The following is a 15576-nucleotide window of genomic DNA, read 5'->3' as shown; positions in this document are numbered from 1 at the left end:
GTCCTTGATGACCGAGGTTGAGAACCACTGCTGTTGGTTTTTGTATTTTCTAGCATTTAGGAGCGAATGGTTGATTGTCCTTTTCTCCCATACATTACCAGATTTTTGTTCCCATCATACAGATAAACCTTTAGGTGTGTTCTTCACCCAAATGTTATCATCCTATACACCTGTTTCTGTTTCAGTCAATGACTGTGTTTCCACTTACATATGACTATTGCAGCCCTAAAGCAGCACATACACGCTGCTATGAGGGCGTGCTTTCCGTGCTGTACTAGCACAGATCACATTGCATTGCATTGCATGTGCATCCGTTGTGCATGCAATTTGATGAAACCTAAGTACAAAAAGTATGTGATTGCACACACTTTTTGTACTTAGGTTGCATTGCATTGCATGCACAACGGATGCACATGCAATGCAATGCAATTTGATCCGTGCTAGTACAGCACGCCCACAAAGCAGCGTGTATGGGCTGCTATACACGTCCCGATACGGGCGTGCGTTCCTTGCTTAACTAGCACGCATCACATTGCATTGCCTGTGCATGCGTTGTGCATGCAATGCAATGCAATGTGATGAAAACAAAGTACAAAAAGTATGTGCAAGCACATACTTTTTGTACTGTGCGATGAGGTGCCGCGGGAGCGCGCACCTCAAAGCACACATAGGACAGCCCGCATAGCAGCGTGTATGGGCTGCTTTAGAAAATGATGATCATTTCACCTGTTTGTTATTTGTTAGTCATATAAATTACATCAAAAGGGATCTGCAAAAATACTAAACTTCAGAAAAGCGAACTTTGAATTATTCAGGGAAGCCCTAACAGGAATTGGGTGGGAAACGGTTATGGAGGGAAAAAATGCAGAGGAAATGTGGGATACTCTAAAAAAGGTGCTTGATTCACTAACTATTGAATACATTCCTAAAGTAACTAAAGGTAAATTCAACAAAAAAAAGCCACCATGGTTGGACAAAGAAGTAAGGTCAGCTATCAACAATAAAACCAGAGCCTTTAAATTCTATAAAAATAACTTGAATGAGGAGGTGTTCGCAAAGAATCAAACAAAACTTGTAAAGGGGTAATCAAAGCAGCTAAAATATTATATGAAGAGTGCATAGCCACTGAAAGCAAAACCAACCCAAAGAAGTTTTTTAAATACATAAATAGTAAACGTTTAATTAAGGAAAACATAGGCCCACTAACTGATACTAGTGGAAAAAAGTGTTACTGAGGACAAGGGAAAAGCAAAACTGTGGAACGAACATTTACCACAAATGGGACAAATAAGCCAGATCTCATTGTGGATTTCACACCGAAGGAAATAATACTGAGGCTAAGCAAACTCAAAACAAATAAATCACCAGGGCCAGATGGGATTCATCCGAGGGTATTAATGGAATCAAGGGATGAACTAGCTACCCCCCTACATTATATCTTTAGCAAGTCACTATCGTCAGGTATAGTACCAAAAGATTGGAGAATAGCAGAGGTAGTGCCAATATTCAAATAAGGAAAAAAGGAAGATCCCGCTAATTACAGACCCGTTAGTTTAACATCAATTGTGGGTAAACTATTTGAAGGATTTTTAAGGGATGGTATCCAGGAATATTTAGATCATCACCATCTACTCAGTACTAACCAACATGGGTTCGTGAGAAATCGTTCATGCCAAACTAATCTACTAGGGTTCTATGAAGAGGTTAGCAAAAACCTCGATAATGGAAATGCTGTAGATGTGATTTTCCTAGATTTCGCTAAAGCATTTGATACTGTCCCACACAAGAGATTGATTAATAAAATGGAGAACCTAGGATTGGGTGAAAATATCTGCAGATGGGTAGGGAATTGACTATGTAATAGAGAACAAAGAGTGGTTGTGAATGGTGCCGTATCAGATATGATACCGGTACTAAGTGGAGTGCCCCAGGGTTCGGTTTTGGGGCCCATTTTGTTTAACATTTTTATTAACAATATTGGGATAGGGTTACTCAGCAATGTATCCATCTTTGCGGACGATACAAAACTTAGCAAAGTCATCAAATCATCAGAAGATGTCACCATGCTTCAAAATGATCTTGCAATTCTAGATGAGTGGGCAAAAAAATGGAAGATGAGGTTCAATGTAGATAAATGTAAGGCTATGCACCTTGGGAGACACAACCAGTGTGCAAGTTACAACCTTAGCGGAGAGGAACTGGGTAATTCCATACTTGAAAAGGATCTAGGAGTTCAAATAGACAGCAAACTGGGATGTAGTGCCCATTGTAATGTAGCTACAAAAAAGGCCAACAAAATTCTGGCATGTATTAAGAGGGGAATGGAAACTAGGGACTCAAGGGTAATTATGCCACTGTATTGGTGAGACCTCACCTCGAGTACGGAGTGCAGTTCTGGGCCCCACACTATAAAAAGGACATCATAGAATTATAAAAAGTCCAAAGGCGAGCAACAAAGCTTATTAGCGGAATGGAGAATTTAAGCTACGGGGAGAGATAAAGCAATTTGGGACTATTTACATTAGAAAAGAGACGTTTAAGGGGGGACATGCTCAACATGTACAAGTATATCAAGGGCCAATATAAGGAACTGTCACACACCCTCTTTTCTATTAGAAAGGAATCTAGGACACGAGGGCATGAGTATAGATTAGAAGAAAAAAGATTGTGTGTGTGTGTTTATGTGTTTCTGTTCCTATAGTTACAAAGTGTCACAGGTGCACCAGTGTTGAATCTACTAACCATGCAGGGATTGCGGCCAGTGTCATGCTAAAAAAAGCATGGGCTCCTGATTGGTTCTGCCCTATAACACTACAGCACATCAATCAAATAATTATTACTGTATAATATACTTGATGTTAGATTGTGCATCTTAATCTTCAGCATGTTAAGTTTTGGATGACAGTAATCCAAACATGACAGTTTTGTTATATATTGTTATAATTATGTTAATAACACACATACATTTTTGGGATATTGTGTAAATGTACAATGAAATTAGAAAATGCCTGTTTAGATATAGCAAAGTGCGTTTAGCAGTGCAAATGTTTCAAGCAAAGTTATAAATTGCCCAATAGTTACGAATATCGCACATACTATACATGGTCAAAAGTATAAAAAAATAGATAACTGTATAAGGCCTATGAAATTATTTCTGGGCTCTATTAAAATTTTGTTTTAAACTTAAAATATTATATAAAAAATAAGAAGCAGAATTTTCTATTTGCTGGTAAAGTTCTGAAATACATCCGCTACTTCAAGCCATGTCCGGAAGCAAGACAGTCCTCTGTCTCTTATCTGTTTTCGTCCTTTGTCCGTGATCACTTCTCCATTTTGTTTCACAATCACCAGTTTTGGTACAGCTGTAATCTTGTACTTGTTCTTCAGTTCACTGCAAAACAGAAAAATAGTTCAAACAAATTAAACATAAAACTGGATACTTTCCAAGGTGACAAAAAAAGGGAACCCATTATAGAGGTTTTCTTCCAGTTGCAAAACTACATTTTCCATTTCCTTAATTGTATGTCTGTTACTTATTAAGAACTGGACCCTCCCACTTATGTCACATGACTTTTTGGAAAAAGTGTTTATTGAAGCACTGTTCAGTGAAGCTAAGGCCTGGTACACACCAGAACGATCCTGATTGAAGGTAGATTGTTAGCAGATTGTGTGATGCTCGCACGATCTGCCGGGTGCACACAATCTGCTAACGATCTGCATCCAATCTGATCCCAATCCGATCTGAGTCTGTATCCAGTTGAATGGATCTTTTACAGATCCTCACTGCAGCAGGTAGGATCTGTAAAACGACCAAACGACAGCGGGGACGCGCATCGGATTGGAATCGGATCGGAATTGGACCTAAACATGCCCAATCTACATACAATCTGCATCCAATCGGTCGGAATTGGATCCAGATTGATGGAATTGAGCCCTAATCGTTCTGGTGTGTACCCCCCTAAGATATTTTAGATCACATCACCCAAGGAGAGAACTTACTGTACCTTTTGCAGAACTACGGGACCTATTTATCATCATCCACATCTGAGGATGCGGATGTGTTGTGATAATATCATACCAATTTGCAATCCGATAATTGATTACATTGCATGGATGTATCAATTATCGCATGCATTGACAGAGCTTGCGATAATGCTCTGCCCCTGTGATGCCAGTCCGCAGCCAACATACCCCAACCTGAACCGCGCATGTGCTACCGCCCGTCGTCGGCACTGCAACCACTCTGCCAGCACCCTTTCTGGTGCTGCAGAAAACTTGCAGGGGTCCCATAGGTTGGAGGCCCAGGATTAAATCTAATTATTATGTATTATGTATGATGGGATAGGCAAAATCAGAGAGCATATTTAATTTTACAAACAATCCCATATAGGATAATTCCAATTCTGCATAATGGCAGTCTTAGTGGCAATCAACATGTGGCCCAATAAATAATGCTGTGTGTGGGTTGCAACATGGAACAACCCCAGAAAATACAGTATCCCTCAAATTTGAGCTGTGTACCTGACTGACTACACATTTCCAGTTTTGCAGTTTCCAAGGTAATATAGGGACATTTGTTATATTATTAAAAATTATTTCTTTTCCACTAAGTGGGAGTAATTTGTGGGATTTATGGGTCCAAATATTAGGGACTTAAACACCCATTTTTGGGGATTAAGTCACAAATATTGACGGATATACCACAAATATTTGGTGTCCCCTGAATGTATCACAGAGAGGCCACAGCAGCTATCTTCGATACCTGCTACATTCCCTCCATTGCTGTTATAAGCAGCATACCCTATAGGTGGTGCTGCCAGTATTACCAAGGTGCCATCACAGCTACTGCCATCTAAAGGTGACGGTAGTCCGCTGTAGTCTATGGGCTACACATTGCAATCTTATCCAAGAAAGGGTTCCGCCAAAAGACTTCAAGGCAATGGCAGCCACGCAAGCAGGGTCAGTGGTGCTGTGCATGCATAGGTGCTCCAGCAGTGCAGTGAACCTACTGCAGGAACATGCTACTTGGGAGCATGGCCCCATCGTTGCGGTTGTGCGGTCATACATCTAACCATTGTGTGCACATTGTTCAATGTGATCTTTGGTGCTAACATTGCGCCTAGAGCGCATTGCAAATTCAGGTATTGATAAATGGCCATCTCAGTATGGTGCTTTACAAGTATCTAAAAAATATAGATGACATCCTATCCAAAAAGGAGAATAACACTGGAGCTTGCTTTAACGTGGCATTATATAATTTAATGTATGCAATTATGGGTGGATAATTTTAAACATTAAATCAATATTCAAAATGTTTTCATGTACAGAATATCCACAGGTCAAATATCTACATTTGGAATGTCAACACTGACAAAGGGGGGTATCCTATTAGCCGTTTCACTTGCAATTTTCGCCCAATGGTAAGGATTGGGCTATCTTATTTCAACCTATTTTTTGGGGCCGATATCAGATGGGATCCGGGTAAGATTCCGGGCCCATGTATTATTGTGACAAATAAGTGTTGCTATCAGAGGATCAGCATGCCAACATCGGGGCAAATAGGATAGCCCCTGACAAAGCTATTAGCGAAGGTAAAGTACACCTGCTGAAATGATATTCCCCCATAATGTTCACATTACTTGAATGTCCATATTGTGATTGTCTTGTTTAGTCTTGTGTGTGAACCTGTTTGTTCCTTTATTTGGAGTGTGCCTAAAAACCTACTTCCCAGCCAACATGGTTACAAAAGCAATCTTATAATCTCATACATTTTTTTGAAGTAGACCCAATAGAGCCAACTCTTAGCTGGGGTATGAGTCAAATACTCTTGTGTAGTGTATAGTGTACAGCAAGGGACATCCCTAAAATAGTGCACCTACATCTTCTAGAGAGAAGAGCAGGTAAAGTTGTCAGCTACTATTATTACTGGCATGCTGAACCTGTGCTTTGCACAAATGACTCTACTTATCTCATCCTTTGATTACTTGTGTAAATATTGTATATTTTTATGTACCTAACTAAAAATATATCTCCGCTCACAACTGGCATATTTATCAATTATGTAATTTTTGAGCCGATAACTGTAATTTCTTATCACGGCTATTAGATGCCACAAGGTATTAAATACTGGCAGAATGTATCAATATACACCCACAGCCGCAGGGATAGGGGCTGTGTTGTACTCTCCTATTAGAACTCAAGCGCATGTGCAATCTGTTGAGTATGCATGTGCAATGACAACCTAATGACCCATACCCGATGAAAGAGTCCACCTAAGGATATAGTAATGCCCTGCAATGTCCTACAGATTGTTACACTCCTTAAAAGTTCACAGAGAGTGCAGCTTAGCCCAGCTGTATGGGGAAGACCTGGAAAGCTGCTCTCTTATCTCGGTACTTGTATACTATCACGGCTCCCATCGCATGCCATCGCATGCCATATGTAATGGCATGCGATGGCATGCGATGCAATGTGATTTTACCAGGTTTTTAATGCATTTGTGAGAAAAATCGCATGCCATGCGATGACACGTTTTTGTTCACAAATGCATCCAAATGCCTTTAAATTAGTAGTAAACATGTGAAATGCACCCCCAAATGTCTTTTTTCACACTGTACCACCCCCACTTTCAATGCCAACCCGAAGCGTGGCGAGCGCAGCGAGCCCGCGAATGGCGGCGGTACGCGTCCTACGACCTTTTCATACCCCCACTATCCACGTCGGCGTGGAGTCGAGAATAGAAATTGTGGCAAGCGCAGCGAGCCACCGAGCCCGAAGCGTGGCGAGCGCACGCGGATACCTTCACAGGTATCCGTGTCCCCTCGCGGGCTTCACAGGTATCCACGTCCCCTCGCGGTGCTCGCTGCGCTCGCCACGCTTCGGGCTCGCCACACTTTCTATTCTCAACTCCATGCCGACGTGGATAGTGGGGGTATGAAAAGGTAGTAGGACGCGTACCGCCGCCCCTCGCGGGCTCGCTGCGCTCACCACGCTTCGGGTTGGCGTTGATAGTGGGGGTGGTACAGTGTGAAAAATGACATTTGGGGTGCATTTTACATGATTGTAACACATGTCCATGATTTTAAAGAAAAATGGAATCTCATCGCATCACATCGCATGCGATCACATGCGATCGCACGCAATGCGATTTTTCCCTGTACGATGCCCATCGTGGGAGCCGTGATAGTATACAAGTACTCTTATCTCTTAAAAAGGCTGCCACATCTGCATGATTTAATAATGTGAAGCTTCTGAAAATTACCCTTAAATAGAAGTATTTATTAATTCATTGAAGTACACTTGGATTGAGAGAAGACATAGTTGCTTGCTAATTAAGATAATATCCCTAAATGAAAGCTTTCTTCTGACCTCACAAGTCGCAGAATGCTGTAAACTAAAATGTGCTGCTTCTTATTGCTATCTGTAGAGTGAACATAAACACATGTAACCCCTGATCCAGCTGAGTGGAATGCATCAGAATGTTTTACATGGGAAATGTTACTTTTCTTCCATCCGTCATCTCAAAACCATTAAACAACTGTAAATATTATTGGTACTTGTTTCCTAGCACGTTGCCCGTCGGGGTTGATCGCATGCCTTAAGTTAAGGTACTTAAGGCATGCGATCGACGCGATGGACGCGATTTTCTGTCAATTACCAGCTTTAATTGCCGGTAAAGAGAAAATCGCGTTGATCGCGTCTATCGCGTGCCATTATAATGGCACGCGATGCGACCGACGCGATCAACGAAATTTTCCCATAGAGAACAATGTTAAATGAGTTTTAAAGTTAAAATCACGTTGATCGCGTCAATCGCATGCCATTATAATGGCATGCGATGCGATCGACGCGATCAACACGACTTTACATAGGGAACAATGGGAAATTAGCCAATATGGACAATTTCTTATTATATATGCCCCCTCATGGGTATTAAGTATGCTTAATGCCTCCCCATTGTTAACGTCACCCCACTATTGACGCCAACCCGAAGCGTGGCGAGCGCAGCAAGCCCGCGAGGGTCGGCGGTACGCGTCCTCCGACCTTTTCATACCCCCACTATCCACGTCGGTGTGGAGTTGATTCTATAAAGTGTGGCAAGCGCAGCGAGCCACCGAGCCCGAAGCGTGGCGAGCGCACACGTATACCTGTGAAGTTATGCGCGTCAGCTCACCACGCTTTGGGCGCGGTGGCTCGCTGCGCTCGCCACACTTTATACAATCAACTCCACGCCGACGTGGATAGTGGGGGTTTGAAAAGGTCGGAGGACCCGTACCGCCACCCCTTGAGGGCTTGCTGCGCGCGCCATGCTTCGTGTTGGCGTCAATAGTGGGGTGGCATTAACAATGGAGGGCCATTTCACCCATGAGGGGGGTTTGCAATGAAAATGGGGGGTTTTGGGGCTTTTTACATTGAAATCAATGTAAAATTGGGTCTCAGGGACCATTTTACATTGATTCCAATGCAAAAATCGTGTCGATCGCATCACATGCGATTTGGTTGACATGCGATTCGATCGACGCGATTTTTGCGGCCCTGATCAATACAATCAAAATCGCGGGCGCCGTGCTAGGAAACAAGTACCATATTATTCCCTATATTTCACTCAACCTTGTACCCTTTTCAATCTATGGGCCCCATTTATCAAGTAATATTTGCGGCTAAATCCCAGGGGGTTAACCGCAAATATTAAGTAGCCCCTGAATGTATTAAAGGGGGACCGCAGCAGGGATCGGAGATCCCCCCTGCAGCGCGGCCGGCCGCATCCCCCATAGGTTTCTGCCCCACCGGGCAGCCTGGCTTCGCACCCCTGGGCTATCGCCATTCTGAGATGGCTATGGCTACACATTGCACTGCCCGGGTGGCAGTGTGGTCACCGGGGGGTCAGCACATAACCGCGCATGCGCAGACCCCCCGGCTTCTGGGTCAGAATAATACATTTAGGTGATGTGATAATACATTTAGGTGATGTGATCGCATTTTACAACGCGATCGTGGGCGGTAATATTCCGCCCAGATCGCATTGTAAATGCGATCATTGATAAATGTGCCCTTATATCTCTATATTAACAAACTCCTCTGCTGTCTTTGCATGCATAAAATATGTACAGTATAACAAACATGCCAATGTATTTTTTTAAACCATTCTTTATAACATTCATATTATTGTCTCTTTACCACCTAAACTGAATGGGTGGGTCATATGGTCGACCATAAGTTGGTTAATAGGTCGACATGGGTCTAGGTTGACACCCGCATTGGGTAGACAGTCAAAAAGTCAACATGGGGTTTTTCATTGGTGTTTTTTTACCCTAATGTCGACACAGTCGACATGGACACAGGATGAAGTGCACTGCATCCCCTCACATGGCTCAATACGCTCGCCATGCTTTGGACACGGTGCCTCGATACGCTCGGCACACTATTTTATTTTCCCACCATGCCCTAGTGGGTGGTAGGGCATACAATACCACCTGACGGGACATGTCTGTGCAAAAAACTGAAAAACATCATGTCAGCCTTTTCATTGTCGACCTAGACCATGTCAACCTAATGCTTGTGTCGACCTAATGACCTGTCAACCTTGTCCCATGCTGACCTAGACCCATGTCGACCTAGTGGTGTCGACCTAATGACCACATCCCAAAAAAATTCATCTGAGTAATGTATATAAAAGGAGTTCAAACAAATAAAAATATACATAAATAACAGTAATGTGGAATAACAAATCAATAGATACAGTTTGTAATTGGGGATATTAAGCAACCTACTGTTTATATGTATCATGCCAGGGTAAAGCCAGCCAGTCTCCATGCATGTCATGCATGTACTCCACCATGTCATCTGCACTTTTATCTGAAGAGATGAATACAATTTCAAACTGTGCAGGTGGCTCTGCTTCTTCTACCAGCTCAGTGTAGAAGTCACACAGTATCGGAGTGAAATCTCTGCAGGGTGGACACCAGCCAGCTGAAAAATACAAACCAACTATTTTATTCTGCAAAGCCTCCACAGGGTCCACCTTCCCCCCGTCCTTGTTAATCAGAACATGTCCAGAGAATATATCCATAGTCAATAGATGTATAGAAACACAATGGAGTGCAACTTGTCCTTTTCTGCTACTTATTTATAAGTCGTGGTTGCCAAAGCTTGGACAGTGATTTATAAATACTCATGTCGTCTAATTCCATTTAATCCTATCCCAACACAGCTCTCTGTAGCTCAGTGCTTTCTACCATCTGTTCTTCAAGAGGTACAGTATACTGCTGGACACTGTATAGAAAAGGTGTAAGAGATTAGGCATTATCTATTGCATGGCATTGGCATAATGTATCTGTTTGAACATATAAAGACGGAGCTCTGATAGGATACAATGACCATAGAGGATGTTGTTATTCAAATAAATGAGAAATCATCTAAGTTATTTTAACAAATATTGTGAATGTAGCTTACATCTTGGGACCTCTGGTAGCATAAAGTGAAGTTCTCAATATTCACAGGAGCTAAGAAGATTGCTATAGATCTCTTGTACTGATAACTGTCCTTTTAGCTGTAAGATTTTCTTTGGGAGCTCATGTTGCACCAGACTCCTCCTTATTTCATACAAGATTATTGTTCAATCACAAATCTCTTCCAATCTTGCAGTCTGCTGCCACCTATTGGAAACATTAGGAAAGTCTTATGCTAGTGACATTGCTAAGAGCTCTGCATGAAAATATCGCAGTGTTATCTATGGTCATTAATTGAAGAAATAGTTTTTACCCACAAATCTGTATAATATAGTGTAATAATATAACTGCAGGTTCCAAGTGAACAGTGTAGCTCTGTATTAGTTGGAGCATGTCCTTACAAAAAAGATACAGTACACTGCCTTTTAGCAGCAGAAACAAAAAGTTGCCACCTATGCCAGACATTACCACAGCAAATTGATAGGTGCTTATGCCCTGAATATCACTTTTCCCCATGACTGCAAGTGGCTGTATGTGAAATATGATTTATTCACATATGGAGTGCTGGCTTAGAAGGGCATTCCTTCATGAACATATGAAGAGAAAATGGAACTTACACTTTCAGAGCACACAAACACTCCCACTTACTCCAGCTTCAGCACAGTGTAAATTGTAGGATTTATACAGAAAGTATATATAATATGTGCTACTTATGTACTTTATGCATAAGGTGGAACTGGTACTTGTTTCCTAGCAGGGCGCCACCAAGTTTGATCGTAGTACATCTTATACAATCGCATCGCATGCAATATAGCGGCATGCAATGCGATTTTTTATTGTACAAGCACCCTGATGGGTGCTTTCAATGTTAAATGCACCCCCATTGGCAACGCCACCCCCACTATCAATGCCAACTCGAAGCGTGGCGAGCGAAGCGAGCCCGCGAGGGGCGTCGGTACGCATCTTCCAACCTTTTCATAACCCCACTATCCACATCGGCGTGGAGTTGATTTTAGATAGTGTAACGAGCGCAGCGAGCCACCGAGTCCGAAGCGTGGCGAGCGGACACGGATTACCTTACATGTACTCCGCGTCCGCTCACCGCGCTTCGGGCTCGTATTCCGCGTGTGCTCGCCATGCTTCGGGCTCGCTGTGCTCGCCACACTATCTAAAATCAACTCCACGCCGTAGTGGGGGTATGAAAAGGTCAGAGGACGCGTACCACTGCGCTCGCCATGCTTTGGGTTGGCGTTGATAGTGGGGGTGGCGTTGACAATGGGGGTGCATTTAACATTCTAAGCACCCATCAGGGTGCTTGTACTATTAAAAATCGCATCGCATCGCATGCCATTTGCCGGCATGCAATCCTATGTGATATTTCATTGTACAAACACTTTTGTTAATTTAACATAAATATCGCATCGCATCGCTTACCACTAAGTATGGTATGCGATGGGCGCCGTGCTAGGAAACAAGTACCGTGGAATTTATAAGGTAGATTTACACTATTTTGTTAAATTTGAAATCTTATTTATTTATTTTATTACCAGTACACATATTCCGCAGCGTCTTACAGATAATAGTTGAACACTCACATCAGTCCCTGCCCCAGTGGAGCTTACAATCTATATTCCCTACCACATGTACATGCACACACAGACATTTTAGGGTTCATTTTGTAGGAGCCAATTAATCTCCCAGTATATTTTTGGATTGTGGGAGGAAACCGGAGTACCCGGAGTAACCCACGCAAGCACGGGGAGAATATACAAACTCCACACAGTTAGGGCCATGGTAGGAATTAAACCCGTGACCTCAGCGCTGTGAGGCAGTAATGCTAACCATTACACCATCCGTACTGATCCTTAACCCCTTCCCGACATTTGACGTACATTTACGTCATGGTCGGGATGTACTTCCCGACACATGACGTAAATGTACGTCATGACTTTAAACTGTCACCGCGTCTATAGATGCGGTGACAGAGGGACGATGCCCCCCCCTCAGCGATCGCTGCGATTGGCTGTTCAGACGTGAACAGCCAAAAGCAGCGTTTACTGTGTTAGGTGTATAATTTTGACTCTGCTGCCCCCTAGTGTCCAAAAAAAATAAAAGGAGTTTGAAATAATGATTAAAACATAAAGTAGACATATGATCTTTGTTAGTTATGAACTATTTTGAGTGGTATGATTATTTGTCTCACACAGGGCCGGTGCAAGCCCCCCGCCCGCCCCAGGCAAAACCCCCCCGCGCCGCCCGCCCACCCGCCCGGAGGGGGGGAGGGTGCGGACAATACTTACTGTGGCACGGCGGGGGGGGGTTGCGGCCGATACTGCAGCGGGCGCCCGCACCCCCCCTCCGCACCCCCCGGAGCGCTATACCTGCTGCGATGTACAGCTTCCGGGTGCTGCGAGTCCTCTCCGTCCTCGCTGAACTCCCCGCAGCAGGGAGCGGGCGGCGCGCGGGGGGCAGCGTTGATTGACGCCGGGCAGGAAGGGATGCTTTCTGGTACCTCGGTGGCTCGGTACCACCCTCCAGTGGCCGGCGCCCTAGGCAAATGCCTAGTCCTGCCTAGTGGTGGCGCCGGCCCTGGTCTCACAAGCAGAAAATTTAACATTTTGCAAATTGCAAAATGTTCAATTTTTTTACGACATTTTGGTATTTTTCACAAAAAAAAAAAGACTGTATCGACCAAAATTTACCACTAACTTAAAGTACAATGTACAATGTGTCACGAGAAAACAATCTCAAAATCACTGGGATAAGTAAAAGCAAAAAAAAGTTATCCCCACTTAAGTGATACATGTCAGATTTGAAAAAAAGGCCTCTGTCAGGAAGGCAAAAACAGGCTGCGTCGGTAAGGGGTTAATAGGAGCAGCAAGGTAGACAGGCAACAGATGTTATCTTAATCAGTTCCTAACTGTGATAAACTTATGGTATGATCAAGAAGTTTGCATGGCCATTGATAAAATAGAAGAAACTGTTAAATAACATAAACCAAATTAAAATAAGAAGCGGTATAAAAAAATACAAAAATAAAATATATAAATAGCCCGCATTGACATATCAAGACAAATCATACATTAACTTTGCATTTGTATTATACACTTATAAAGGGCAATTACTATTTTAAGATATCTTAATCCTAAACATACAAATGCAAAGGGTGGAGGTAGGTTAGAGGGAAATAAGATTACGCAATGAAGCGTGTTTCTCTCGTAATGACTCAGTCATCATTGCAAGCATGCGGCCTGATTCAGGTGCGGTTGCAGTAAGCATAGCTGTTGCTTCCTTGGAAACAGCAGCTATACTAACATATGCTAACATATGCTAATACAGCAGGAGCTATCTACGTAGTCTCTTCCGAGTATGGAGCATCATATGGGGTCCATCTGTTCTTAGGTTACGCAGACTAGCCACTGCAGCTCCATAGCTGATGTAAGGAAATTTAATTTGGAAGACAAAGAGCCTGACCTTGGCGACAAGTCTCCATTCTGTGAAATGGAGCCCATTGCCACCCCTCCCTGCTCCCAAATGGCTGCAATCACCTGATATCTGCAGTGGCTTTGCAAGTCAGGACACAGGATCCTGAAGTATTGATTAGATAATATCGCTAATGATTTCTTTTGAACTGGTTGGAACTCCCTGAGCATACAATATATTGCATACACATTAAGTGATATCAGTAACAATATCGTTCAGAGGCCACATCCAGGAGCTAGCTGTTGATGATGATACGGTCAGGATTTGACTGCGTCTGCGTGTATGGACGACAGAGGGGGCTGTTTACGACCTGTGGGTTCGAGCATCATTAACAATATAGTGCATACATATTAGCTGATATGCACAAAAATATTGTTAAAAAAGATTGTAACAAGCAACCTTCTACCAGACAAAATGCCGACACAGTTGTAGGGAAAAGCAGTCTGTTTACTTCCACAGCATATTAACCCCTTCCCGACATTTGACGTACATTTACGTCATGGTCGGGATGTACTTCCCGACACATGACGTAAATGTACGTCATGACTTTAAACTGTCACCGCGTCTATAGACGCGGTGACAGAGGGACGATGTCTGCTGTCCCTGACAGCAGACATCTTCCCTCATTGCCCAGGGGGGGCACCGATGCCCACCCCCTCAGCGATCGCTGCGATTGGCTGTTCAAACGTGAACAGCCAAAAGCAGCGTTTACGGTGTTAGGTGTATAATTTTGACTCTGCTGCCCCCTAGTGTCCAAAAAAAATAAAAGGAGTTTGAAATAATGATTAAAACATAAAGTAGACATATGATCTTTGTTAGTTATGAACTATTTTGAGTGGTATGATTATTTGTCTCACAAGCAGAAAATTTAACATTTTGCAAATTGCAAAGTGTTCAATTTTTTTACGACATTTTGGTATTTTTCACAAAAAAAAAAAGACTGTATCGACCAAAATTTACCACTAACTTAAAGTACAATGTGTCACGAGAAAACAATCTCAAAATCACTGGGATAAGTAAAAGCAAAAAAAAGTTATCCCCACTTAAGTGATACGTGTCAGATTTGAAAAAAAGGCCTCTGTCAGGAAGGCAAAAACAGGCTGCGTCGGTAAGGGGTTAAACAGGTCTTTTCCACAGCAAGTTTACCGGGTACCTTAACTAGTCCCCAGTCCACAAACAGCATACAGTGCCTTGCAAAAGTATTCACCATTGGCTTTTTACCTATTTTGTTACATTACAACCTGTCATTTAAATGTTTTTTTAATCTGAATTGCATATGATGGATCTGCACAAAATAGTCTAAGTTGGTAAAGTGAAATAAGAAAAATAAATATAAAAAATAATTTTTAAAAATAAAAATCGTAAAATTGGCATGTGCACATGTGTTCACCACCTTTGCTATGAAGCAACTAAAAAGTTCTGGTGCAACCAATTACCTTCAGAAGTCACATAATTAGTGAAATGAAGTCCACCTGTGTGCAATCTAATGGGCCCTACACACGGAGCGATAGTCAGCCACTTGCTAAGCGATTTTACATAATCACTCAGAAAGTGTCTGACTATCGTTGTGTGTGTAGCGCACACAGCGATATGAATGAGCAGCCCCGCTGGACCACGATACAGAACCACCCTGCTGGTTATGATC

At 42.8% G+C, this 15576-nt stretch overlaps 1 protein-coding gene across 2 annotated transcripts in view; it reads right to left on the bottom strand.

The window, feature by feature from the left end:
• Positions 1–2938: 2938 nt before the first annotated feature.
• The window catches only part of NXNL2 (nucleoredoxin like 2), a 56205-nt gene continuing 43567 nt past the window's right edge, over positions 2939–15576 (bottom strand). The window contains exons 2-4 of one of the 2 annotated variants that reach the window (XM_083187406.1): positions 10453–10655; positions 9771–9969; positions 2939–3391 (exon numbers count right to left, since the gene is read on the bottom strand). In XM_083187406.1, the coding sequence (XP_083043532.1) occupies positions 3220–3391; positions 9771–9969; positions 10453–10474 (393 nt within the window). In that variant the 5' untranslated portion in view covers positions 10475–10655 and the 3' untranslated portion in view covers positions 2939–3219. Of the gene's footprint in view, positions 3392–9770; positions 10411–10452; positions 10656–15576 lie in introns of those variants that run through there. The other variant, XM_083187396.1, reaches the window with a different exon arrangement.

Source organism: Crinia signifera, chromosome 1 (genome assembly GCF_055691185.1).
Source record: "Crinia signifera chromosome 1, ASM5569118v1, whole genome shotgun sequence".
Taxonomy (NCBI): domain Eukaryota; kingdom Metazoa; phylum Chordata; class Amphibia; order Anura; family Myobatrachidae; genus Crinia; species Crinia signifera.
Note: the sequence above shows the minus strand (reverse complement) of the source record. Positions and strands in the feature narration are given on the sequence as shown.